The sequence below is a fragment of the Aulonocara stuartgranti genome, assembly GCF_965226115.1.
Source record: "Aulonocara stuartgranti genome assembly, chromosome: 18".
NCBI classification, from domain to species: Eukaryota; Metazoa; Chordata; class Actinopteri; order Cichliformes; family Cichlidae; genus Aulonocara; species Aulonocara stuartgranti.
The window spans coordinates 24,687,682-24,712,353 of record NC_138954.1 but is presented as its reverse complement, the minus strand read 5'-3'; the positions used below and the strand labels follow the sequence as shown (position 1 = coordinate 24,712,353).

Genomic DNA, 24,672 nt, shown 5'->3' with positions numbered 1-24,672 from the left:
GTCATTCAATATGTTTTGCTTAGTGTTGCATCACTGGAGGTTTGACTAAGAATAATGCATGAGCAGAGTTTCACACGCAGGCTGTGGATATCGACCTGAGAAACATGGAAAAGGAAAATAAACAAGCTAGCCTGAATCATTCCCTTTATGTCTGTGAAGTGTATTTTTATGCTTTGCTGCTATTGGTAATAATTCCATCCATTCATTTTCTTGCACCTATCCAGCTCAGGGTTGTGGGGGTGGTTGCAGCTGTCACAGGGTGAAAGATGGGGTACATCCTCCACAGGTTGGCAGTCTATTGCCGAGCTAACACAATGAGACAACCATTCACACCAGTCACTTTGAAAATCACCAATTAGCCTTTCCTGTGCAATGGAGAACATTTAAACTCTGGTAGAGTAGCTGGTGGATTTTAACCCACTACCTTTAGGAACGAGTGCTAAACACCACACCACCATAAACTCATATATATGGGGTTGCTTTAAAAAAAAAGGCAAAAACAAGCTAACTTGAAATATATAGAGTGAATGAAAGGGTTGTTTTTCCTTTTTCTTTTTAAAATCCTGTCTGAACCATAGCCATCTCACTAAAACGTCACCATCACCTCAGTAATCTGGATAATAATCGTTTATCATGTGTTGTAACACACCCACATCTGTATTATTTGAGTGAGATAACAGAGGTGGAACTCTGGGGAGGTGCAACGCAGACATACACGTGTCTGATAATGGCAGATATCAATAAATATAAACAAACCTGCCAGCACATTAAATCGCCTCCATTTTTTTCCCCTCCCACACCATGCACTACGCCTGAGCAGTTCACAGATTGTGAATACTGATGATGTATCACTGATGTATATGAAAGGCATCACAGCATCTATTCCGCCCCCTCCTGTCCTCAGTGGGCTTTTGGAGAATGACCTTTGCAGGAATTTAAACAGGAACATCACATTTAAAAGTCTTTAGTCTCTTTTGCATGTACAATATGCTGACAGTGCTCAGTTTATGACCAACAAAACAACTAAGTACAGAGAAAAAAGTAAGTCCGGTCTCTGGGACATATGGCTGGTGATGAAGAGTGTGCCTCTGTGGGTTATGTAATGCTGCAGTAACTCTTCTCACTGAGGTGCGACATATCAGCCACTGATCTCACTTCAAAACCACAGCAACAGAGTAATGTTTAAAAGAAGTGGAAGCACAGTGGGAAAGGAGCCCCTGTACCAACTTTGTGAAAAACATGGCATCAAATTAAAAATGAGCATATCATTTTCTTTTAAATAAAATACGATTGTTAACATTTGACATATGTTTTGTGCTATTTTTATCCTTGGACATGGTTAGCAACAATACTCAGGTAGGCTGTGATGTTTAAACGATCAGCTGCTATGCAAAAAGATATCTACCACACTGTTATATCACCACAAGCAGCCTAAGCCAGTGGTATAAGGCACGATGGATCCATGCTTTCATGCAGTTTACACCATATTGTGACGCTATCATCCGAATATCGCAGCACAAATCAAGACTCATCAGATCAGGGAATGTTTTTCCAGTCTTCTACTGACCAGTTTTGATGAGCTCGCGTGACCTGTAGCCTCAGTGTTATGAACTTAGCTGACAGGAGTCCCATCTGGTGTGATCTTTTGTTGCCTTGGGCTTCAACATTGGATGTGTTGTGCATTCAGAGATACTCTTCTGCATACCTTGGTTGTAATGAGTGATTATTTGTCATCAAAAAGGGATTTTCAGCCAAAGAACTGACCGTCACTGTATATTTTCTATTTTTAAGACCATTTTGTATATGGTTGTGTGGGAAAATCCCCGCAGATCAGCAGATTTGCATGTTTCAAAGTCACGCACATCACCTTTGTTGCCCACTCTGATACTGGGTTTAAACAGGCTGTGATGACTTCATCTACATGCCTAAATATGATTATCTGATTAGATTAAAAGCAGTTGAACAGTTGTACCTATAAGAGTGGCCAGTGAGGTTAGGGTTAAATTTTAAATGTTATCTTTTTTTAAATTGTACTTTCACTTACCTTCTCAACTTTGAATAAATATAAATAGTTGCAAGACTTTTACTTGTAAAAGCATTTTATTTAAATTGACCGGTGTTACTCCTCCACCTTTAATGTCTAATACGGCTGCTTCACATATGTAAGCCTTGATTTAATTTCTTTATTTGTGTTTGGGGAAGATTTGGGGATGTTAGCCTGAGGTGAGGCCAGCCTTTACGAAGTTTCTGATCACATGTGTGTAGTAGCTGTCCCGGCAGTGTTGCAGCTCCTCTGGGCGGACTCTTCTATTATAACCACCGCCTCTTTCTCCAGCTGCACTGGGACAGATTTATGCTTCAGCTTTTTATTTATGAGCGCCAGTCCACCCTCCTGGACTCCGCTAGGACGGTGCGAGCGCGTCAGAGAAGTGTGAAGACGGCATGGGAAACTCCGTGTACCCGAGATGACCGATGGTTTGGTCAAAATAGTGAAGTTTTTTTGTCGCCAGAGAGGGAAACTTAAAACAAGGTTTGCTTTTGGAGTCCCACCACCCCTCCCTCCGCTCTCCCTGTAGGATTTGATTCAAAGGCGAAAACCAAGATGGCCGCCGACTCCGTGCAGGTAGGAAAAGTTGACAACTGTTGCGAAAAGTGCGCAAACTTGCTCCAGAGGTGCAGTTAGAAGTTAGCTAACAATTAAAACGCTTTAAAACGAGGCTTGCTGTGAGTTAGTCGTGTGTTAGAGGACTGCAGGGCCTCTGCTAGGTCCCAGAAGGCTGCCTGGGAATTATCCATGGATTGAGGCCTGGCACACAATTGTCCAAACTAACTTTCAAACCGGGAATTTTGTGCGAAAACCGCCGTGTTATTTAATGTAAAGGATCCTGTTGTAGTAAACGAGGTTTAGCGTTTGCGTAACCGTAAAAGCTCTTAAATAGTGGCTGTTTAAAGTAAACGTACAGGTCTTAGTTAACCTGCGTTACTTTTTTGGGAAAATAAAAGTTGCCGCCGTGTGTTTAGATACTGGCAGTGTGCAGAAAATGTGGTAAAACTAGACAAAAAAGAAAAAATGTCGTCTTTGTAAAGAAAATGCTTTTAGTTTTCTTTTCCAAGCTCGTTATAAACTGGTTGAACGTATAACCAGCGACACCACAGCAGCCAGCTTAGTGCCAACTGCAACAGTAATGCTAGTTTCTGTTTTTAAAAGAGAGGCTGGAAGTCAGTGTTACGCTCTCCTTTTTTTGTTCGGTGTGAACAGTTATGACTCACTGATTAATACAGTTTCACTCGAGTGACGTCACTCCCCCCTCCTCCTCCAAGTGCATCTTTATATCAGAAACACTGTTGAGTTGTGCGACAGCTCATCCATACAGCTCGTTGTCCGATGGCACTACTTTATGCGTGACCTCCAAAACTCGTGTTCAACTTGAAAGCTGCCTCACCTCCACGGGTGCGGGAACCTAATGCTGTATTTGTCATGTATGGATGACTCAGACCGATGAGGTGTTTAATTTGTGCATCTTAAATAATACATGCCACATGATCTAGGTAGATTATACAACACAGAATCTATACTTGTTTATACTTATTATATTTAAACATTATATTGCCTGGGAGCAGCCATGTTTGAATGCTGTACATGTGTAAGGACAGACATGTATGTAAGTTAGATTAGGCTCACAGACTAATCTTACTTTGAGGACTGGTTGATTTGTGTAATTAAAAGAGTGTAACCGTAATTTGGTTTGTACCTTTTGTTTTTCTTTAGAGCTAACGAATAACAAAAAGCAAAACCTTCACCGTAATGACTAAAACTAGATGATGTATTAATACTTCAACCAGACTTTTAACAACTCCATCACAGTAAGAGAATCGTGGACATTTGGATAATAATTTCGGTCTCTGTTTCAGAACCGTTACACCGGTTAAATTATAAGAAGATTTACTTTTACTTTCTCAAAGGTTAGCAATATAATCTGGAGTGAAATCTGACACTGCACATTTATGGTCGTGTGTGGGTGATGATGAATGATAAAAACAACAGTCGGCATAATGTAACAGGAAGGCAGTGTCAAATTTGTGTGCATGAATAAATAACAGTAGGACATGTTGGTTTCTCCGGTGCTGGGGTCTTTATCTTGTTAAAAGCCACACGTAGCTTTTAATTTTATCTTTGGCATTCTGCTAAATTTAAACACCTGCTTCTGGAAATTGGAGTCGAACTCAGCAGGGTGACAGGTGCAGGAAAGTGGTTTACCTCTCATTCAGGTTTTTTGGACACCTACTGCCTGAGGAGCTCAGAAATGACCTTTAGCTGCTGTGACGTGACATGTGAGGCGTTCCCTGCTGTTTGACTTGCTGTGGGATATGTAGACTGCTTGCGAGAAGGTTGCACTTGTAAGAGCTATCTTTATTAGCTTGTGTTGCTATTTTTGGCGGCAGCACAGAGTACAGGGCTGTGGCCAGTGCTCTGCAGCCAGCTGTGGGGGTAAGATAGACCGGGTGTCGGGTTGTAGGCTGCGATTAGGCCTCGCACAGAAATGGCAAGGGCTTGGCTTTTTTAGCACAGACTTCGATAGCGGGCTCAAACTTTGCATTGTCCTTTTGTGTGAGTGGAGCTCTTGTTGTTAGACTTCTACTTCTACCTGAGGTTCAGACCAAATGTTTGCTTTTACCTCAGTTGCCTTTCATGTCCCGGAGCTCTAAAGGAGCTCATTAACAAAGGTCAACATTTGTAGGTAACCCTTGCCCTACTCATTTAAGAATATGGCACCTTTTTTGTGTGCTTTTCCTTAGACGCGCATTAAGTGGTTCCCAGCAGGACTGTTTTTGTAACATCAACTAAAATATGTATCCACAAGGTTTTCGGTACTGTTTACATTTGTTGTGAAGCCTTGGATGTTTCACAGTGCAGCCAGCAGAGCCACACTGGCAAGTTCCCTCCATTCATCATGAACTGTATGTATTGTAGCGTGAGTGGAGACATTTGCTTACAATTTCTGCTCTGCTCGTCTTTGAACTTAGTAAGTCTCGAGTTCCCGGTATGATGTCACTCCCCCTTACGGGGTGATACGTTCTAGCGTCAAAAGATGATAAGAGCAGTTAGAGGTAAAGGAGCAAGTCAGTGAGGTATTGCAGTGAGAGGAGAGCTTGGTCTTTTTCTTTTATTTGATCTCAAAATTAAAACACAGGCCCCACGGGGTCTTCTAGCTGATTAATTTCTGCCTTATCTGATTGGCCTTTCATGGATTTCCTTGCATTGTTGAACAGTAAAATAGGCCTCTTCTGGTGTCCTCCTGCTATCGTCATTCCACATTGGGCAGATGCAGCTACAGTGCAAACAAGTTTTGCAGAGCAGCCAACTTAAGAAGAGGACTCCCCCACCCCCCTCCCAGCTGTGACCTCCATTTTACCTACGAGTCGACCAGGATATGTGCAAACTATAGTTTCCTTTAAAGACTACTTATAGAAGAGAGGCCAGGATGGGGGAAGGGAAGGAATAAGCTGATGGAAAGCCCTCATCTTACCAAGCGTGATGCGTTTTCCTTAATATTAATCTGTCAGTCATATGCCATTGACTCGATTCAGGGTTTGGTCCAGGTACATGTGGTTAGCTCCTGATGTACCTTGTGTAATGATCAATTCAGGTACATGGTGATGGTCCTAGAAATAGCTTTTAATGTGAAACAGGGGTTCAATCCTTGGAAAGGACGTAACTGTGAAGAGAGGTGGAAAACCAGAAATGCAGCTTGGATAAAGGACAATATACCACAGTCTTGTTTGAGAATTTCTTTCTCCACCATCACTGACACACACACACACACACACACACACACACACACACTGGCTGTCTATGGCAGGCACACTGCTTTCTGGTCTGCCATAGACAGCCAGCGTTGTTTTTTAACATGGGTTAATTTTAGCCACAGCCCTCTGCATGGAGTCAGATTAGGTCCCATTCTGGGCTGCTCTGACCTCACAGAGTGAGAAGCTAAGAGGGATTTGGCCATCGCTGCTCAGACGGTTTATCTTCCCTGCTGATGTCAATAGTCTGTAGGAGAAAGAAAGTGTGAAGAAGGGAAGGAAAAAAGCTGGAGAAAATCAGATCATAGTGGAGTGAATGATTGTGGCTTTGGGCAGAGCCTAGGTTGGTTACGCTCGTCTCACCTCCGTGGGAGAGGATACTATTAGCTTTATTAGACAACAGAAATCCACTGGAGTTGATGGGATGATCGTGGCTGGTCAGCAGAACGTGCGTGGACCGGTTTGTTCAATGGATCTAGAGATGGAATTGGCTGAAACCGATGAAGTTGTGGTAAGACAGAATGATCCTTTCAGCATCCTCTCATTAGCAAGTTTAAAGAGTAGTAAACCTTGAAACTGAAGATTTCTGATTAAACCTAACTACAGTTATGAGGGTGCAAATTTCGTACTGATGGGTTGAAAGCAACAAAGATTTTAACAAATCATTCTTTGTTTTCTTGAATAGAGTAAGTTAATGTCCTTCTGCTTACAGCCCAGGGGCTTTCAGGACGAGGCAGTGAGTTTCTCTCATGTTGAATCTGTTGTTTATTATTATTATTATTATTATTTATTTATTTATTTTTTCCCCAAAAAATCATTCTTGGAATAATAAAGCAAAGGCCTGGCTAATATTTTGTTTATTACAATTTGGCTGCTTTAATTAATGGTTAAAATGAAATGCCGGTCGTTCATTGTTGCCATGGAGCACAATTAAAAGGTCATGCTGACAACTTCATATTTAAAATCAGGAGATATTTTTCAAGCCAAATAACTTTTGCTTGAATGACTTTATAATAAAATGTAATATGCTGATAATCAGACCTTAGATGCTCACATACTAGTGGATCATTATGCTGTACTATGACCTTCTAGAGCAGAAGTGTTCAGGAAGCGACTTCTAATCCCTCTTTAGTTAAGGTGATGGTTTTAAGGATGCAGGTCATTGGTGACTGACAACAGCAGGGAAAACAACACGCACAGCGGCTAGCTCAAGTTCAAAACACACCACTATGCTGGGGTGATGCCAGAACACCGTGAATGGGCTGCCTGCGCCGAATTTCTGAACCCCGTGTTTTGTTAATGGATATTTTCAGTGTAGTTGATGTGACACGTTCATTTCGCATAGTAATTTTATAATGTAGAGGTGAAGGGGGGGGACCCTTTAGTGTTTGGAGGATCAGTATTGTGGTTTCTGTATTACACAAGCAAAAGATCCCCAGCTCCATCCTGGGAAAACACCCACATCCCTATGGAGTTGCTTCAGGAAAGGCATCTGGTATAAAAACTTGTCAAATCAAACATGCGGGGCTACTCGATGCGGCGGCCTCTTGTGAGTAAGAGAGCAGTTGAGAGTAGGTCTAATATAGAAAAGACTGGCAATCTCTTGGTGATGAGATCATATAAATTTATGTGTCCAGGAAAACGCCTCTTTGGGCTCCAGAGCTTTGATGGTAATCAATAAATATTAAAAGCTTCAGCAAACAGGAGGATTGCATAATTGTAATATTGTCTACGCCTGTGCTGTGATGTCTGACTGAAATAGTCAGTTAAAGAAAAAGAAACTGGCTCGTGTGCTTTCTCGCTGAACAGAGGTGAAGGGTGAAATATGCTTCACTCTGCAAGTGGACTTCTTCCAGTTCTTTTCAAGGATCTTTATTTGTTGACGTGTGCATTAAAGGCTATGAATGATTGCTATATCTAGCTACAAAATCATGAAGTTGACAAAAAAAATGAAAAATCGTAAAATTAAAAGAAGAAAACATTTGAAGTTGGGTATCAAGCATAAGATGTACTATCTTGCATCAAAAAGCCAAAAATAACAGGAAAAACACGCGGGACCTCTGACTGTACGTAGCTGTGTCATGTGACCTGCTGGCTTTACCTGGTGCATTTCCTACTGGACCTGATTTTCGTTTATTATTAAAAAGAATTCCAAGAGCTTTTGAAAGATTCTCTCTGGCTGTGCGTGTTTCTCTTGTTTGTACAGTACCTTCTAATCTCAGCACGTCTCAAACATTTCATCACTCTGAGGGGGACAGTTCTTCTGCTTTTGCTGTTAAATGCTGTTTGATGACCAACATTAAGGTGCATTACCATGATCTTCCTATGCATTAAATCTACCAGGTGTTTGTTGGCTACTTCTTATTTAAAATAAAATACAAATCCCTTCTGTCTGCTCATCAGTCATGCTTACATGTGTAGTCACCACACAAAGACCAGGAACAATTCGGATTTGGTGAATATTTGCATTCAGGGCTTCAGATTTCACATGAACTTTGCTTGTGATTGTGAGAAACTCTAACTGCTGGGCCGAAATTGTTTTTAACTCCTCCTTTGTGTTTCCATCTCGTCATGAGCGCTCATGACGAGATGGAAATCCATGCATGTTATGAAGCAACAGCTTCAGCTGTTTTGCAATTCTGCACTTTAATGCAGTGCAGATTTGTTCTCTCCTTCATAGTTTAACGTTGATAAGACCTGTTGATTAAATGCTAGTTTAAAATGCCAGTGTGCACAGTACGTGACTGACCTCTGCTTGTCCTTTCCTCCTCTTTTTTTTTTTTTTTTTTTTTTTTTCCCCTACCATCCCTTTACTCTTCTTCTTCTCCTCCCTTGCTGAACTACTCTTAATTACATTCCACATCTTCACCCTATCTGCTCTTTTGTTCCTCCTCCTCTTCCTCCTTCTCCTCCTCCAGGGGGATGCCCGGGGCCAACAGGTGGCAGAGCGTCTCGGTCTGGGACACAACCTGGACCTGTCGGACACCATGGTCCAACAAAAGCTGGATGAGATCAAGGAGCAGATCCGCCGTGAGATCCGTAAGGAACTAAAGATCAAAGAGGGTGCAGAGAACCTGCGAAAGGTAATGTCACAGATATAGTATAGTATCCGCTGTTTCCCTCAAAATGTCTAAATCTAAATATATTATGCAGTTTTTTCTATCTCTCCCTTGTCTAATAACATCACATTTATGATTAAGTTAATGGAGATGCTTTTCAAGGCTTTAAGGTGGTCTCCTCTCATTTTTCCGCCTCTCAGGTCACCACAGATAAGAAGAGCCTGGCTTACGTTGACAACATGCTGAAAAAATCTAACAAGAAGGTCGAGGAGCTTCATCAGGAGCTACAAGAACTTAACGCCCACATTGTGGTAAAAGACCCCGAAGAAGTGCTAGGTAATTACACAAGCACTAAAGGAGGGCAGGGTCAGATTCAATAGATGGTACCAAAGTAGGAAGGGGTTAATATAAGTAGTCAAATAATTAATCATCAGAAAAATAATGTTCCCACCTAAGTTTTTGTACAGCCACTTAAGTAAATGTAATAATGCCATGCAAAGATTAGCCTTCATACAATGAATATTTTCCATGTTAAACGTCCAGGAAGTCTGTCATAACTTAATAATTACAAAAGCTGCCTACATCAGGTTTACAGGGCCGAAACTCTCATTTAAGCTTTGGTAAAAACTGTAACCAAATCAATACACCCATGTGTCACCGCCATCAGATGGACAGCGTCTTTTTAAAATCAAATACCTGACGTTAAGTTTACTTTAAGCTTCACATGCAGTTTTTCATATACACACAGTGTTTGTTTAATTGTCTTATATGACCGAAAACTCGCTGAATAATTAACAGATGAAGCACTGATGAAAATAAACTGTAGCTCCAGTCCTAATTGGCTTGTTGCAAATGACAGCACAGTCCAGGAGTCATGGTCTTGGACACTTTTTTTTTTTTTTTTAAGTCTTATTATGAAGCTCTGTTTCTTTATATCTTAAAGTGTTCACATTTATTGTCGTCTTGTTTGCAGTCGTAATCGTACGCTGGCATTCTTGTTTGCAGCCAGTGTTTTTTAAAGCTAAATTCATTCTCAGCTATGAGTTTATCCAGGTCACATAAGGCAACAGGCCACTCTTCCAGTTAATGTATGTGTAGCAGTCTTATGGTTTAGCTGTAAATGCACAGCACCAAATAATTTTGTCTCTGTTGTGTCAGACGAGCACCTATGTAAACACACACAGAGCACATTCAGTGTTTGGAGGTGACTCACTCTCCAGAGGCTGACATTGTTGCATTCCACATTCCCGTGGCAGTTACAATGAGCTGTCGATTGTTCCTCTCCGAGGCTGTTGAAAGCCTGCTCCTTTGCATTTGTTGACAACAGTGGAATTTGGAGAGAGTGGACCACAGCAGCATCTGTGCATTCAGTGTGCTTTTTGTCACAGTAGCTGCCTTTTAGGGTAGCTGTTGGTGGCAAATGTCTGCGCAAATTCAGGAAGAGAAGGAATGGTATTTGTCTGCCTGTTGCCGTCACGTTGTCCCGGCTCATTTGACAATAGGAAGTTGATGAGGAGGGATTTGTGAGTGTGTGTGTGTGTGTGTGTGTATTTGTTTGCTGGAGGAGGGAAGGGAAGTTGTCTTAGTAAATGGTTATCTTAAGTGAAAATAAATTTAGCCTGACTCTGCGACCTATCTGGTGAATAAGGGCTTTCTTTTTAAGTGACGCGAGGCCAGTGGAATGTCGCTGGCCATCGCAAAAACGGCCAAGAGGGACTGAGCGCAGTTCAGCTCCTTAGACACGAGACAGCTTCTTGAAATATGTTCAGCTCTTGTTTCCTGAATTAGCAGGAAGGAGTTGCTCTGTCTCTCCGAGCAGCCCAGAATGTGTTTCTGTTCCAGGAGAAAGTTGAGGGGGCTCTGGTTATTCTCCGCCACTCAGCTGAGGAGGCCAGAAATGGACTGATTCGCACTCAGGCGCTTTGTGTGAGCAGCAGGGGACACCAGTCAGGTCCCTCTGTCACATATGATCTCATTCATAAAGAAAGCTAACCCCGACATCGTCTGTTATTAAGTCTCAATCTGTTTGCCTACCGCTCATCACACACAGGTTTAAGGTTCCCACTCACGATGTACTAGTTTAGACGGTGTAAGCATGTCTCATTGCCTTCTCATCAGATGCAGATGGGGTTAATCTGAGGGAGGGTTCCCCTTGTCGATTGTCCAGCAGTGACATCAGCCCTGCAGCTATCTTGTCCTACGGCCCAGCAGGGACTGGATCACTCTTGGAAGAGGCGGGGGTTGTAGTCCTTAAATTCTTGGCTCAATGCGACCTCAGCCAAACCGCACCCCCAGGCGAAGAGGAAAGCCCCAGACATGTACTAGATGACACAAGCAGCACTTCTGCATGTGTCTTTTTAAATAGATGTCCTGTGACAGTTTTGCCCCGAGCACCTCTAAAATTCTCACCTTGCTCCACAGGCTTTTCTGCAAATACTCTGCTTTTCTTGTCTAGCCCTACCTCTTCAAGTGTGTCACCATATCAAAGCGTTACCCTGGAAGGACTAGCATCCTCCCCTCCTCCACATTAACAGAAAACTCAGCAGTGAAGCGCTCTCTCAGCTTATTAAGTCTCATTAGATGAATCATTTAGACTTTTAGTTCAAAGAATAAGTTACTTCCTTTTTGCCCGTATCCCGCAGGTGCTCAAAGGAATCGTTAGAGGGTGTTTTGATGAAGCATTCGGACTGAATGAATCACAGACCTGCCTGCTGGTTATTGTTATCTGCATCTGGCTTTGTCTCAGAGTACAACGCCGTTTCTTTGCCAGTGTTATTTTGGGTCTTGACACCTTCAGTGAACTGTTGGTCTTTGGTTATGTCATGTGACATGTTTTGTGTCTTTGGATTTGGAAAACTCACTAAAAAACAGAGCTGAGCTTAAAGGCTAGAAGTTAAATACATAATGAAGAGTACCATGTTAAAGGACCTTGCAACAGATTGGAAGGGTTCATGCTTCAGATGTGGGCTCACTTAAAGAATGCTCTGACTCTTTTCTAAGACTACTAGCTTTATGAAAACATAGCTTCTGAAACTCAACTTGCAAGTCAAGTCAGGAGAAGTCGGGCAGGTTTTTTTGCCCACCTCACCCGTGTGTGTGTGTGTGTGAGAGTGAATGTTCTGCTCTGCTTTCAGCTGCAATGATCAGCTTGGAGAGGGTTTTTTATTTTTTATTTTATTTATTTATTTTTTACCTGCACCTTTCAAGTTCAGACTTGACCAAAAAACACAACAAAACAGTGAACCTATCCACCAGGTCTGTGGTCCATCTCTGAGAGTAGACGACAGTGGGTTTAAGTATCTCTGTGTGTTTGCCTGTGTGCATTTATGTGTAAAAGGAAAAACAATTAAATGTCTACAGATCTATGGACAGATTATTGTTTAGTCTTTGCAGCCTGTGGGATCTGGACATGGATCATTTTTAAGAGTTGATATTCTGTTGCATGTATCTTTTTTGGGTTTACTTTGTCTTTGCATAAACAGTATAGGCACTAGTACTGGCAATCATCTGCATGTTCACACTTGTGTGTTGTTCCTTTTTTTTTTTTTTTTTTTTTTTAAATGCGTACAATAGAGACGGCCGCAGGGGTTTCCCTGTGCTGTTGGAACAGCGCAGACTTCAGGAGAGAGTCAATGAGCTGAGATCAGAAATGACAGCCTTTCATATTACAACTCCTGAATACCAAAGCATTAAAGCCAAACTCAGACTGAATAGTTGTGGCTTCACATTTGAAGGATTTCCGTTCTGAGCAAAAACTTGTTTGAAAAATCCACGAAGCTTAGCTGACAATAGATTTCTTAATCCTAATGTTGTTGACTTCTGTAGTAGTTTTTGTGCTGAGTCAAGCATTGTGCTAACAAACCTCATCAAGTCATAAACAGCACACCCTTCTGAGCATGTAAAGTGTCCACTGAAGTTGCAACAGGACACGCTTTATAAGCAGTTTATCAATCCTTTTGCAGAGCTGCAGGATTGTTTAGCTTAATAAAAAATGGCGCACACATGCTCCGTTAATATTTGTAGCCTCTGCATATTTGTGCCAAATGTAACATGCTTTATGTAATGTCTACAATTGTTTCCAGATGGCCATAAGATGCTAACTTTTTTTTCTTTCCTCTTCCTTTACCCAGAATGCCCTTTAACACCAGGTACCCCTAACAGCGAAGCAAGAATGTGCACCAGCAGCAACCGACTGGCGGCCTTAAAACGGCAGGTTGACATTGAGCTAAAAGTCAAACAGGGCGCCGAGAACATGATTCAGATGTACTCCAACGGGTCCTCCAAGGTAGGCGAAGGGTTACCCGGAGATTCAGGCTTGCTCTGGTTCACGTCGGACACATTCTGATGATACTTTATTTAATGAATAGATTCACTTCTACATAGCTGACTGCTTCTTCTGTTTTAGTCTTTGTTCAGTAAAAATAACAATGCTGAGATCTGGAAGCACAATATTAGCCACAGTTATGTACAAACGATGATGTTGCTGGGTGGTAACATTATTACCTCAAACTAAACATATTATGTGTTTATACAGTCAACAGACACACTTCAAACCAGTTGGCATAGTGCCGTTTTGAGCTGTGTGGGTTCAGCCTGAACCTCATTTAAATTCAACAACTTAAAAACAAAATGTTCTGCTCCTGGCACCTTAAAGAAAGCAAGTAAGCAAAAACACCACCTGTAACTGCAGTAGGAGTGTTTTTGTCATCTCAATCCGGGTGATTTGGATGGCAAATGATTGTGATTCTTTACGGTTTAAAAAAGATGACATATCTTTACTACTTTGGAAAACGAATAAAATGCAGCGGTACAGATTCAGCGTTATAGCCGTCTTCTTGTGAGCTGTCAGCATTTCAGTAGATTGCTTTCCCACCACCACCAAGTGGCTCACTGCCATGATAACAATAGGACCAATTTTCCTGTGAAATTTGTGATTATCACTGATCTGTTAGTTTTCACATATTTGCATGTAATTGTGTATTTACTCAGAAAATGACAGCGCGAAGTGTGTCTGCCTTACCTGGACTTGAGCATGCTTCATCACAGTGATGAATGAATTTACTTAAGGGGCTCACTACTATTAATTAAGCTAGATTTGTACTTGCAGAACCAAGGATTTTTTTAAAAGTCATTATGAACAAATGATGAGGCTTGCTGGTTAATCTGAGTATCTGATTTGACCTTTTCCAAAACACTACTTAGTGTAATTTTTGTACCGCAGGTTGTCAGTTTCCAGACTCATAATCACAAGTGCTTAGACTACTTAAGGTAAAGTCTTTGCAGAGAGGTGCTGTGAGCATAATCGCATGTTAACTGGAGCCGGCTGGCCTGTTGCCATTATGAATACCAGGCTGCTGCATGGCAGGTTTGCTTTTATAGCTTCACTGTAGGGGAGGAGGAAACGGGAGAAGGCGCTGACACATACTGTGTGTCATATGCACTGCTGTTTGTTCACAAAGCTCTGTTGGTCCTTGTGTGTCCTCGAGTCCTCAGAGTCAGGGAGGACTATAATTTAGTTGGGAGGTGTGCGTTAAGTCACGAAGACCGGTAATAACAGCCGAGAGCCTCTCGTGTTAAGCTCGGCCCTTGTATCCGTCAGTAGTAATTCAAGCCGGTGTGTAGTAGATGGTTTGGTGTAGTCTGGGGTTTCTGGATTGAATTGGAATCATTGGCAAACCCCAAAGAGGTTTTAAGCCGAGTCGAAGGAACTGTAATAACATTATTTCTAACATTTATTTTTTGTTTTTTTTGGGTTTTATTTCCTTAACAAAAACAGACATGGAGCCTTTGGTTTCATGAAACATGCACACGACTCATTTTGTGTGTGTGTGTGTCTCTCAAAATCATCCTAACCTGACAGAGTGTGCGCTGCGCTAGCGTACTGCCACTCCCTGGTTTCTCTAAGGAGACACGTTTGCCTAGAGGTGTACCATGCAAAGAGTGGTGGAACTGCTGTCAGAGTGACGCTTAGACTCGAATTCACAGCTGAAGAAAGTGACACAAAAGTGTGTTGAGTTTGAAGCTTGAAAGAGCCGAGTTCTCAGGAGTGACAGTGTGTTAGAAATATAAAGGTTGTAGTGTCCGGTAGCAGGTGGAGACCAAGGACCACCTGATCTGTCCATCCAAGATGAGTGGCCCACTGCAATCGTAACTGGGAATAACTGCAAAAATGCTGGAATGTAGTGTGATGATAGGTTATTGCCTTTTTAACCAGTGTGTGGCTCTATTAATGTAATTTAGGTAAACTGTGTGAATACTTTTATTTTATTTATATTTTTTATTTGATGAGAGCTGCGTCTTTGTTCATAAACTCTGCTTGAGGCAGTTCTACATTTGTAATGAAGCAAACTGAGGTTAAGGATATTTTGAGGAATCTCAGATTTGTGTGTGAATCATGTGGTTTAACTTTGAGTTTGTGAGTACCAACTGTTTGTGAATGAGGCCCCTTGCTTTTACTGTACATAGACAATGTCATGTAATCACCACCCACCAAAAACCGAAAACTCTTCTGCTTTGAAATGATATAATTTAGCTTTTTATTGCAGGATATTGTTAATAAAACTATTTTGGTGGAGGACACTTGAATTTCTGGTGAGTGTAGTTTGAAAACTGTAATGCAATAAGCATTAAGGGAGCTGTAAATTGATTTGCATTGTCTGGCTTGCTGGGGCGGGTGTAAGCGACCTTTCCCTGTCAGACCGACGGAGGCACCTTCCAGTTGGAACTATTCCTCTCCTGATGTCAGAGAGGAAGTGCCTGTTGAACGGAGGCCTTTCCTGCAAGCGCAGATATCAACAACCAGGATTTAAACTTAACAGGAATTTGGGGTGGAGTTTGCTTACTCCAATGTGTGTTTGCACGTAGGAAAGGTTCAGCAAACACAGCAGTGCACACATTTTTTTTTTTTTTCTTTGGTGAATAAGATTTTCCATGTTGTCATTTAGACTTCAAGTCCAATTAACGGCACGAACGGGTGTCTGGGCTTTTTGTGTTACATGCAACAAAACAGAACACGTGCAGAGGGATTAGGTGCATTTAGACAAAATGTTATTGAATCCTCTGATTTGGTCATCAATGGTCTGTAGAGATAAAATACCTCCCTAATGAGCGGTGATGGTTTAGTTTCCAATTTTACTCACAGGATCGTAAGTTGCTAGCAGCCGCTCAGCAGATGCTTCAGGACAGCAAGACGAAGATTGAGTTCATCAGGATGCAGATCCTCAAGGCCAGCCAGGCCAGCGAGCTGAGCTTTGAGAACAATGATGTGATGGGTGAGCCTTCCCTTCCTTCAGAGCTTTTTTTTTTTTTTTCTGAGGAGATTAAAACAGAAAGACAGAAACAGTGGTTATAAATCCGATGTCATCAGAGTGAATGATTTAAGTGTGACCTTGTACTCCAGAAAAGCCCATCATCAGCCCTTTAGATCTGCGGGTGGAGGAGCTGTGTCACCATGCCAAGATAGAGGCTGCGGTAGCCGAGGGAGCCAAGAATGTCATGAAACTTCTGGGCTCTGGAAAAGTCACAGAAAAGAGGGCACATTCAGAGGTAGGCTGTGTAAAACTGGACAACAAGTCAAAATCTGTCACTTTTGAGATCATGCAATCTTAGACTTGAGATGAAATGGATCTCTGGACTGCTGTAGTAAAATAATTTCCTTTCAATCTGTCTTAATTCGCTGCCTTATCCTCTTCCTTTCCTTTCAGGCCCAGGCTCGTTTCAATGAGTCCAGTCAAAAGCTTGACCTTTTGCGATATTCTTTGGAGCAACGCCTCGCTGAGTTGCCTAAAAACCATCCTCGCAGCAACAGCATCATAGAAGAGCTGTCCCTGCTGTCGTCACCAGCCCTCAGTCCCAGATCCAGTATCATCTTCCCACAGTACAGCACCGTGACCAAGCCTGCAGCACTCACAGGTAACTGGACTATTGAGCTGTTCCTAATCACTAACAGTGCAAATATGACTCTGTTTCTAAAGGTGGTCTATTGGTTTTTTGTTTGTTTCTTTACCCTTTAATTTAAAGTTGTATCCACTTTTAAGTATACTGAGCTGATCTGTGTGGACTGGTTTTTATTTTTGGTTGTAATACAGTGTGTACTTTTTGCTGTTGAATCAAAAAAAGAAGATGGATTATTAGACAATCAGATCTGGTTGGTTGGTTGGTTGATTAGTTGTTTTTTTTCCCCCCTAGTTATTTGGAGGTGCACAAATTATAGTCCAGTTTAGGAGCAGACAGTAAACTGGGCTAGCTCATTATACCAGTACATGGTGTCACTTGAAGTAACCTGAAGTGGGAACAAATTTGTGCAGGAGCAATTGTATAACACGTGTGTCCTGTCCTCGCTCACCTCCAGGCACATTAGATGTCAGGCTAATGGGCTGTCAGGATCTACTGGAAAATGTCCCAGGTCGTTCCAAAGCTGCATCTGTCCCGCTGCCTGGCTGGAGCCCCAGCGAGACCCGCTCGTCCTTCATCAGCCGAGCAAACCGAAACCGCGGCGTGAGCTCAAGGAACTTAACCAAGAGCGAGGAACTCTCCAGTAAGTACATCTGATCTCGTACACAAAATAATTACCGAAAGATGAACTGTGATATTGTGCTGATTCACAAACAAATGATCTGTTTACTTAAAGTGTGGGCATGACCCAGAGCAAGTCACACCTGAAACTATAATATGGGTGAAGTGAAGCAACTGCCTGTTTAATACCAACGGGGATAGAATTGGGGTTTTGTTAATAGCTCAGTGCTTTTTCCTCAGATGAGATCAGTGCAGTGTTGAAGCTGGACAACACAGTGGTAGGACAGACGAGCTGGAAACCAGTCAGCAATCAGGCATGGGACCAGAAGTTTACATTGGAGCTGGACCGGGTAACACACACATTTCCACCCTTGAACTACACCTGCGCTGTTGACTCTGTGTTTATACAGCACGGACGCTGAGTTTCACATCTTTGCGTTGCAGTCCCGGGAGCTGGAGATCGCTGTGTACTGGCGGGACTGGCGTTCACTCTGTGCTGTCAAGTTTCTGCGGCTGGAGGACTTCCTGGACAACCAACGTCATGGAATGTGTCTGTACCTGGAGCCACAGGGAATGCTGTTTGCTGAGGTATACAAACACCATTTCAGTTTAATTCCATAAAAGGGGGATAAGTAGTTGTAACTGTCGGCATATTTTAGTAATCTAAAAATTGAAAAAAGTAATTTAAGTAGTAAATTAGCTTTGAATGGTCACAATTAAACATTATCTGGTAGGACATGTATGGATAGACATACTTACTTGTACTTATAGGAAATAAAATTGGAAACATGGTGAAGTGTGTCAGTTGGTGATCTTTTTGCTTATAAAAGCTATAAAATTATAAGAAATAAATACTCTGAGAAGACCTAGACTGGAATCTTGGTAAAGTCTGTCCACAGAAGAATATTTCAAACGTATTGTGGAGATGTCCAACTCCATGTTTTTTTTGTTTTTGTTTTTTCATCGTCTTTATTAGAGCAGTTTCATCACTGGGTTCATCCACTGTCTGAAACAAGCTCCAAAACAACAAGTTTTTAGCTTCTCTGCCTTTAAGCCAGCTTTCTTCTGATTGGTTGCCCCTTGTAAAGAGAAGGTTTAAGCAGCAGGTGGGTGGGGCTTCTGCACTCGCACTCAGTCAGCTGTTATTGAGGGTATCTCCTCGATATCAAACAGATCCAGGAGTACAAAAAACTTGCCAATAAAATGATATCTGGAGCAGCCTGAAGGTTGAGTTCTGAAATAACAACGTGCCGTAAACTAAGTGTGATTGTTAAGCTTTTGTTGCAAGACGGGGTTTAAATAATCGCTCACAGATAAAAACAAACTAATGACAGTCACTTGCCTCAAACAGTGTCTGCATCAGAAGTGTAGTTTAATAGATGTTGTGTGTAAAATTACTCATGCATTAAACTTAAAATAAAATCAGAAGGTTTTACTGTTGGATGTAAGATTGTAAGATTAGATGTGGAGCTTTTTCAGTGTGATCTAATCCTGACAGAAATCTGTAAAGTGTTACGGGTGTGCATGATTTGGCACACGTTTGTGTTAGTTTCTAGTCTTGCGACAGCGTGTCCTATGCTTGTGGATAACTACAGACATGTGTATTTTCACAGGAGTAAAGAATGCACAGGAAACAGATGTTTTTTGTTTTGTGAAATTACTTTTTTATTTCTCTGTTTTCAGGTAACATTTTTCAACCCTGTCATAGAGAGACGACCAAAGTTGCAAAGACAAAAGAAGATTTTCTCCAAACAGCAAGGTGAGTCGCTGCTGTGAAGCCATCATGTTCTTATTTCTAAGGCAGCAGTGATGGATTCTTGGTTGACTTGCGTGTTTAAATATATTCAGTGATTCTCCAGTGTTCATACATTTACTAAGTACTGTATGTAATTTCCTCGGATCCCTTACTTATTTGGTTGCATATTCCTGATTCTCTTCTTCCATTATTCATTTTTTCCTTACAGTCTTTTTCCTGTCTTTTACTCTTTGTCAGGTAAAACTTTTCTGCGAGCCCCTCAGATGAACATCAACATCGCCACCTGGGGCCGTCTGGTTAGAAGAGCCATACCAACCGTCAGCACAAACTCCTTCAGCCCACAGGCGGCTGAGACTGGATCCAGCAGCCTGCCTGGTTCACCCACACCCAGCAGGTACACAGCCATACAGCAACCACAGACTGTATAGAAAAGATGTGTATAGCCACTGTGACATCTGCAATTTTATTTTTGATCTCTGCCTTCTTGTAGGGTGCTAAGTAATTAACTAATGCTAGAAAACTTGTTTAGCATCTGCATAGCTCCATAAAGTGTATGGCTGCATTGCAAAGATTTTTACTCGCATGTAAACATGCATTTTAATGCTGTAGTGTTTGCCATTTTACATGAGTGTCTATGGGCACAGCTGCTCGGTAAGAAGAACTTTCACCACTGCTGTACTTCTGTCCCTTACACAGCGACCCGCTGGTGACCAAGCTGGACTTCGACAAAGAGCCCACTCCAGGGCCCAAACGTTACTCCATACCCGATGACATCCGAGAACCACAAGTGCATCACAGCGTTTCTGACAAGGGGGAAGTACAGGTATGGTTTTGTTTAAGGAATTACAAGAAGTGGTGATAAGACGCATGCGAGCTGATACAATCACAGATGCAGTCATGCTGAGCTCTCTGAGAATCTCCTGTACGTAAAAGTCCACCATGCTGGGCCTCATTCCTGTCAGCTGGAAGGAAGTGTGTTGTTGCCAAACAAGTGAAATTTAATTTAAAAAATTTTAAAAAAGGAAGGAAATATTAGATTGTTACGCACTGAGAGAAATGATTTTTGAATTATGTTTTGTTAGTTAGATTCTTTAATAGAAAACCTTTATTTCTCCAACGTTAGTTTTCATCTACAGAGAAACACTAAAGACTAAATTTAAAGTCACAACAAATAGGTGACCAGCACTGTTTTCATATTTACCCTGTGTGTCTCTTTCTGTCCTTCTGTTCTCCTGTGTTTCCTCTCCGCAGGATGCACTCGCCTCATTTGACTTCCTCAACAAGAGAATCAGCACGGTGATGAAGCCAGATATGGATGGAGTGGTGCACCATGAGTTCCAGCATCCAGACCTGGAGCTTACAGCCATTCAGAAAGACACAGAGATAAGGTAAGGAGGGTCACTGCTTGCCATGTATATGCTACTTTAAAGCTTTGAATTGGTTTCCTTCAAATAAAAACGACTTACTACTCAAAACAAATTACACTGGGTTAAACACTGCCCCCTGGCTTTGGCTCCAAGTCACTGAATTTTCATGGTGGTGTCTCTTTCCTTGTTTTGTTTTGTTTTGCTGTAACTTTAAAGTTTAATGCAGGTTGGTTTGGAGTGAGTGAGTACACTGATGTATGCACTGGTCTCCTTCTAGGGAAGAAGAGCCGTTCCAATTCAGTCTCCAAGACTTTAAATGCGTGGCAGTCCTTGGACGGGGTCACTTTGGAAAGGTACTTTGAATAAAAATGCTGCTGATGATTATCTTCTTGACATTTCTACTATATTAAGAATGTTTAGTCAATTTAAAAAAAAAAAAAAAATGTTTGCCATAAATTTTCTGTGGACTGAATAACTTTTAGTAGACAAATCAAGCAGGAAAAAACTGAAGTGTTCATCTCCTCCACAGGTGCTTTTAGCAGAATACAAAAGCACTGGAGAGATGTTTGCCATCAAAGCTCTAAAGAAAGGAGACATTGTGGCTCGCGATGAGGTCGACAGGTACTCACTTAAAGCTCTTTCACAAACCCCCCACTGTCAGGTCACTTCGGTGTAATGTGGTGACTCAGCTTCCTCCTCTCTTTGCCAGTCTGATGTGCGAGAAGAGGATCTTTGAAACGGTCAACAGCGTCCGTCACCCGTTCCTGGTCAACCTGTTTGCGTGTTTCCAGACGCAGGAGCACGTTTGCTTTGTGATGGAGTACGCGGCTGGAGGCGACCTGATGATGCACATCCACGCTGATGTTTTCTCTGAGCCCAGGGCTGTGTGAGTGTCTTGTTAACGTGTGGGCAGGACCACAAACTCTCACAGCGGCACGTCATCTAAATCTCCTGTGTTTTTTGTACCTTTTTGCAGGTTTTATGCAGCCTGCGTTGTTTTGGGATTACAGTTTTTACATGACCATAAGATTGTGTACAGGTAAGGCCTGAGAAATTTAAAGTAATACTTCAATTCAAAGTCAGGGTCCCGAAAGTTATTTTTGCTCTCATTGCAATTTTCAGAGATTTGAAGCTAGATAACCTGCTCCTGGATACAGAGGGCTATGTAAAGATTGCTGACTTTGGGCTTTGCAAAGAAGGTAAATGGATGATGATGTCAAATTGAAACTTTGAGAGTTATTGAAAGCATAACCCTGTGGTAGATTGTTCACTCCTGTGCTGTAAGATCTTCAGAGAAGCAGAGTTATGAACTTGCTCCATCAGTTGTTGGAGGTACACATGTAGATTTGTTTTGGAGTGATGGACGTGCTCTGTGCTGCCTTCAGGAATGGGTTTCAGGGATCGCACCAGCACGTTTTGTGGCACACCAGAGTTTTTAGCTCCGGAGGTGTTAACTGAAACGTCGTACACCCGCGCCGTGGACTGGTGGGGCCTGGGCGTCCTCATCTTTGAGATGCTGGTTGGAGAGGTGAGCATGTGTTTCGTCAAGATGTCAAGAATCCATCATTTATTTCTTGAATATGTTCCTTACATCAGGTTTTTTTTTTTTTCTTCTTCTCCTTGGCACGTCTCTCTTTCAGTCACCCTTCCCCGGTGATGATGAAGAGGAGGTATTTGACAGTATTGTCAACGATGAAGTCCGCTATCCACGGTTCCTCTCAACTGAGGCCATCTCCATCATGAGGAGGGTGTGTAGACAGACAAGAAACGGTCTCTTTGTGCTCCTGGGTGTAAACTTTAACATTATATTTTTTGTCTTTGTGCTCAGCTTTTGAGGAGGAGCCCAGAAAGACGGCTGGGAGCAGGAGAAAAGGATGCAGAGGAGGTTAAGAAACATCTCTTCTTCAGGGTAAGAGGCGCAAAGAGAAAGTTATCACTGTGGTAATCAAAGAAAAGAACGCTGTTGTTACCCACTTGCTCTGTCTTTATTGATAGACCATCGATTGGACCGGGCTTTTGGCCAAGAAGGTGAAGCCGCCGTTCGTCCCGACCATCCTGGGCTCCAGTGACGTCAGCAACTTCGACGATGAATTTACCTCAGAGGCTCCGATCTTAACCCCGCCCAGGGAACCCCGAGTGCTGAACTCCGAGGAGCAGAACCTGTTCTCTGACTTTGATTACATCGCTGACTGGTGTTAGCTCCGCCTGAATCACACACACACACACACACACACACACACACACACACACACACACACACACACACACTGTGAACCAAGCACAGCAATGACTGTAGATCCCATTTTTTTGTTTGTTTGTTTTTTAAATCCTTAAACAAGAACAGACAAACTCTTCCCTGCCCCTCATGTTTGGGGAGGAGCTTTCGGGCAGAACTGTGTGCCATTGAGAAGAAAGTCCAGATGCCTCCTGAGGACACACACTTACTACTTCTTTTTTTTTTTATATCCACATGAAGAACTTTTCTTTTCTTTTTTTTAAAGGAGAGGGGAAAAAGAATGAATTCTGTTGTTGGAGAGTGAAGCAGGCGGGATGTCCTCCTGTACAGACTGCCATCGTGTCCGTTGTCTGACCACTGAGAATGTTTTCCACATGAACTCTGAGAAAACGGCAACATCACAGTCATGCTATTTAGAGTCACTGTTTTCAATTTTTTTGATCTGTACAGATAATATTCAGTCGTATATTTTATTGTTTTGTTTTGTTTTGGTTTTTTCGTTAGTCTCGAAGCCCTCGCCGTACCTTATCTCACTGTAAAGTTCTGCAGCAATCGCATCTGAAAGTGGCGCTCATTGAATTTGAAGTGCTTAAAGCATCGTCACTGAATAGTCAACAACAAAACATCTTGACGACTACTACTACTACTGCTTCTTGACTTGAAAACAAGTAAGAGTATTCACTACATATTCTTTTGGGTCTAGCGGTCCAGTTTACCTCCTTTTCCTCCCAGCGTGTCCACCTGAAGCTTCCATGTCTTACACACCGCCCAAACTGGTAAATGAATTACTGTTTATTTTGAGCCGAGTTCATTAAAATGCCCTTTGGCTGGGGAAAAAAATGATGAAAAACACTAAAATTATCTTGTCTGGTGCCCTCTAGTGGCCTCGCTGCTTTTAGTGACCAGCTGTGGAGTTGATACAGTATCCAGTCGAGCATCACGATCAAACCATAACATTATATGACCGCTGGTTTTGCGCTTTGATTCCTTCATGTCCTTACAGAACAACCATGTGTTGGACTTGACTTCTTCTTTCTTTTACCTCAGTAAAGACACTAAAGCGTCTCGCCCAGTTACAGCTACCGAAACCAAACTCATCCTGTCCTCCTCGGGAGTAGCAGAGGAGCGGCTCTCTGTAGTTTAAACAATCTGACACACTGAAAGTTTACATAAAGGCAAATTTAATGAGGTGGTTTTGTGCAGAAGTCGGTGTCCTCAGCTGTTGCTTTGGAAATGAGGCTACAAAGCTCATAGTAACTTCAGGTCTCCATCCAGAAGCCATTTGAAAGCTTCCTGTTGTTCAGGTTACATGTTGTAGCTGACATAGGGGGCACGGCACTCTGTTAGTGTGGCTGTTCTGTATAAACTGACTCAAATGTTGCAGACCTGTTTATGAATCACTACAGGGGGAGGGCAGGGTATATTTTATATAAATATATATACATACTGTATGTATACAATTAAGCTGAAAGCACTAATTTTATCAATAGTTTTTAATTATCAATGTTTCTTAATGAAAATAGATTGTACAAAGTGTTTGTTTTTTATTCTTTTGCTTGTGCATGTTGTTGCCAGAACAGATGAACTTTATGGATGGTACACCAAGTACTCACAGCAGTTGCTCTTCATCCTCCGGTGTAAAAAAACAAAGAAAATCAAAGGCATTGTTGCAGTCATTGTTTGTTGCCCATCACGAATGCACAAATTAAACATTTGTAACAGTGACTTTGTTTCTGGTTTTCCATCACCTCTGGAAGTTTGAGGTCATCTCCACATACACAGAAAGTTTAGTTTGATCCAAACACTGACCTGGTTTAAAGAGAAATTTTATTTTTAGTTAAATTACCCAGAACAATTCAAACACTAACAAAATAGAAACTGGTAATTTTCTACAAAAAAAAGTTTTTGTGTACAGTAGGAAATCAGCCTAAAATT

At 41.9% G+C, this 24,672-nt stretch overlaps 1 protein-coding gene across 2 annotated transcripts; it reads left to right on the top strand.

Annotated features, from left to right (window-relative positions):
* Nucleotides 1–2,297: 2,297 nt before the first annotated feature.
* On the top strand, nucleotides 2,298–24,462 carry pkn2a (protein kinase N2a). 2 transcript variants are annotated; one of them, XM_082513153.1, is made up of 23 exons: nucleotides 2,298–2,623; nucleotides 8,724–8,888; nucleotides 9,065–9,200; nucleotides 12,995–13,149; nucleotides 16,006–16,135; nucleotides 16,264–16,409; nucleotides 16,568–16,775; nucleotides 17,215–17,400; nucleotides 17,619–17,728; nucleotides 17,823–17,966; nucleotides 19,062–19,137; nucleotides 19,372–19,528; nucleotides 19,831–19,957; nucleotides 20,386–20,522; nucleotides 20,779–20,854; nucleotides 21,031–21,122; nucleotides 21,211–21,387; nucleotides 21,478–21,540; nucleotides 21,624–21,700; nucleotides 21,887–22,029; nucleotides 22,142–22,249; nucleotides 22,330–22,410; nucleotides 22,497–24,462. In XM_082513153.1, exons 1-23 carry the CDS (start codon nucleotides 2,603–2,605, stop codon nucleotides 22,698–22,700), a joined length of 2,919 nt encoding a protein of 972 aa, XP_082369279.1. In that variant the 5' UTR covers nucleotides 2,298–2,602; the 3' UTR covers nucleotides 22,701–24,462. The 2 variants fall into 2 exon arrangements, with proteins under 2 accessions (XP_082369279.1, XP_082369278.1); XM_082513152.1 differs by lacking the exon at nucleotides 2,298–2,623 and adding an exon at nucleotides 6,059–6,316.
* The last annotated feature ends 210 nt before the right edge of the window (nucleotides 24,463–24,672 follow it).